The sequence below is a fragment of the Pseudomyrmex gracilis genome, unplaced genomic scaffold, assembly GCF_002006095.1.
Source record: "Pseudomyrmex gracilis isolate BER0280 unplaced genomic scaffold, ASM200609v1 scaffold_1773, whole genome shotgun sequence".
Classification (NCBI taxonomy): domain Eukaryota; kingdom Metazoa; phylum Arthropoda; class Insecta; order Hymenoptera; family Formicidae; genus Pseudomyrmex; species Pseudomyrmex gracilis.
In genome coordinates, this window is record NW_018022357.1 from 7,385 (window position 1) to 9,235 (window position 1,851).

A 1,851-nucleotide genomic window follows, 5' to 3' on the forward strand; every position below is an offset into this window, starting at 1 on the left:
GCACAGAGACGGAGCTTGCCGTTCTGTTTTTTTGCGATAACGATGGGCGCTGTCCAGTTCGATGTTTTTACGCGTTCGATAATGTCATTAGATTCGAGACGTAAAAGTTCTTCCTCGAGGGGTCTTTCCATTGCGAACGGTATTTGACGGCACNGACTTTGCACCGGTCGAGCGTTGCTCGCGAGATCGAACTTTGCTTTAAAATCGCGACATGTGCCCAATTTCTCGGCGAANAGATCTGGAAAACGGCGGAGGACGCTCTCGAGATATACGTTATGTTCAGACGCTATTTCATGGATGTCCGTGATTAGAGGACGTTTGCCCTGTTTGTTTAGTAGATTCGTGACAGGTACAATGTTTGACACCGGTGCGCAAACGTTCTGCACACACGACACGGAGCTAACCTGATGTAGCTCGGATAAGGGCACAGACCACAGATCAAGGCTGTCTATGGCGTTTAATCCAAATAAGTTGACACCGTCGCGCGACGCGACGTTGATGTAAATATTACCGGTACGATCGCGAGCTTGAACGGTGCAGTGAAATCTGCCGATAATATCGAGTTCGCTTCCACCCGCGTGTTCAACGATGTCACTCGCGGAAAGTTTTGGAGATCCGACGCGGATCCAATCTTTTTTACCGATNACCGTAATATCTGACCCGGTGTCATACTGTAGAGTTATAAGGTTACCGAGTACCGATATTGTTATGTAGTGTCGTCGACGTTTGCCGATCGAACAAAGCGANTGAGACCTGACGCTACTTGACTTAGCGCCGGTTCCGACTATTGTCTCGATCTTCGGTTGTTGCGCGTTTGAGCGACACACTTTCGCGATATGTCCTTTGGTCGAACACTTATAGCAGATCACGTCGCGAAACGTGCACTTTGACCGCGGATGCGCGCCACCACAACCGTTGCACTTTATACTCACTGCCGGTACTTTACTATCTTCAGGGGCAGATTTCTGTTTCGAAGTGTTTCTCTTCTTGTACTGCGATAACTTTAAGACGGATGGTTGAGGATGTTTNGCAGGGTTCTCGAGTGTTTTCATACCCGAGGAGACATTCATGTGAGCTTCGAGCTCTGCGACAACATCCCTGAGCGAGGCATTTTGATTCTTCTCGATCACTCGGAGAGCAATTTTCTTTAGCTCGTCGTTGTCCTGCGAGTAGCAAAACGATTGCAACAACAGAAGGATGCGTAGATTNTCGTCTGTCAATTTAGATCGGTCGAAGTCGGCCGCATGACGGTTGATACGGTCGATATGTTCGGTGATCGAGGTTGACTTATCATAGCGATAATTTAATATTTCTATACGACGACGAGTAATAGGAACCTTGTCTTGAAACAATTCTTTCAGAGTCGCGATAAGCTCGTTTTGAGGCATGTGCGTTGGATCCGTAGGTGCGATGTGATCTACTAACCTGTCGAACTCAGATTGTCCGAGGTTGTCTAACACAAGACGTGTTTGCATCTGAGGTGGCAAGCACGTTGCTTCCGTGACCACAGTGTACTCGTGGCGTAGTAGCCATTTTGAAAATGGTTTTGTTTCGTCACCTGAGCCGTAATGGTATTTCTCTACCCGAGCACTGAGATGATTGTATATCTCTGTGTGCGATGCTNTGTTAGCTTGGGATGCAACTTCCTGACCGCTTTGTCGCTGAGTGAGTTGTAGTTGGAGAAGACTGTTAATGGCGGCCGTGAGAGACTCGATCTGTTTCGTCGTGTCCGACATCNTCGTTTTCGTTTTTCACGTTTCTTTCCACGTTAATGTCCGCAGCGCCAGTTGTTATGACCCTATCCAAGGTGAGAGAGGGCTCAGGGATAGGACCCGGATACACTCAGGGACG

The 1,851-nt window shown here is 48.2% G+C and overlaps 1 protein-coding gene across 1 annotated transcript; it reads right to left on the bottom strand.

The window, feature by feature from the left end:
- Positions 1–404: 404 nt before the first annotated feature.
- LOC109862424 (uncharacterized protein K02A2.6-like) lies at positions 405–1,736 on the bottom strand (the record flags this gene model as incomplete). Its single annotated transcript, XM_020442479.1, has 1 exon — positions 405–1,736. A coding segment is annotated over exon 1 (1,332 nt), but the record flags the coding sequence as incomplete, so codon positions are not given.
- Positions 1,737–1,851: the final 115 nt, after the last annotated feature.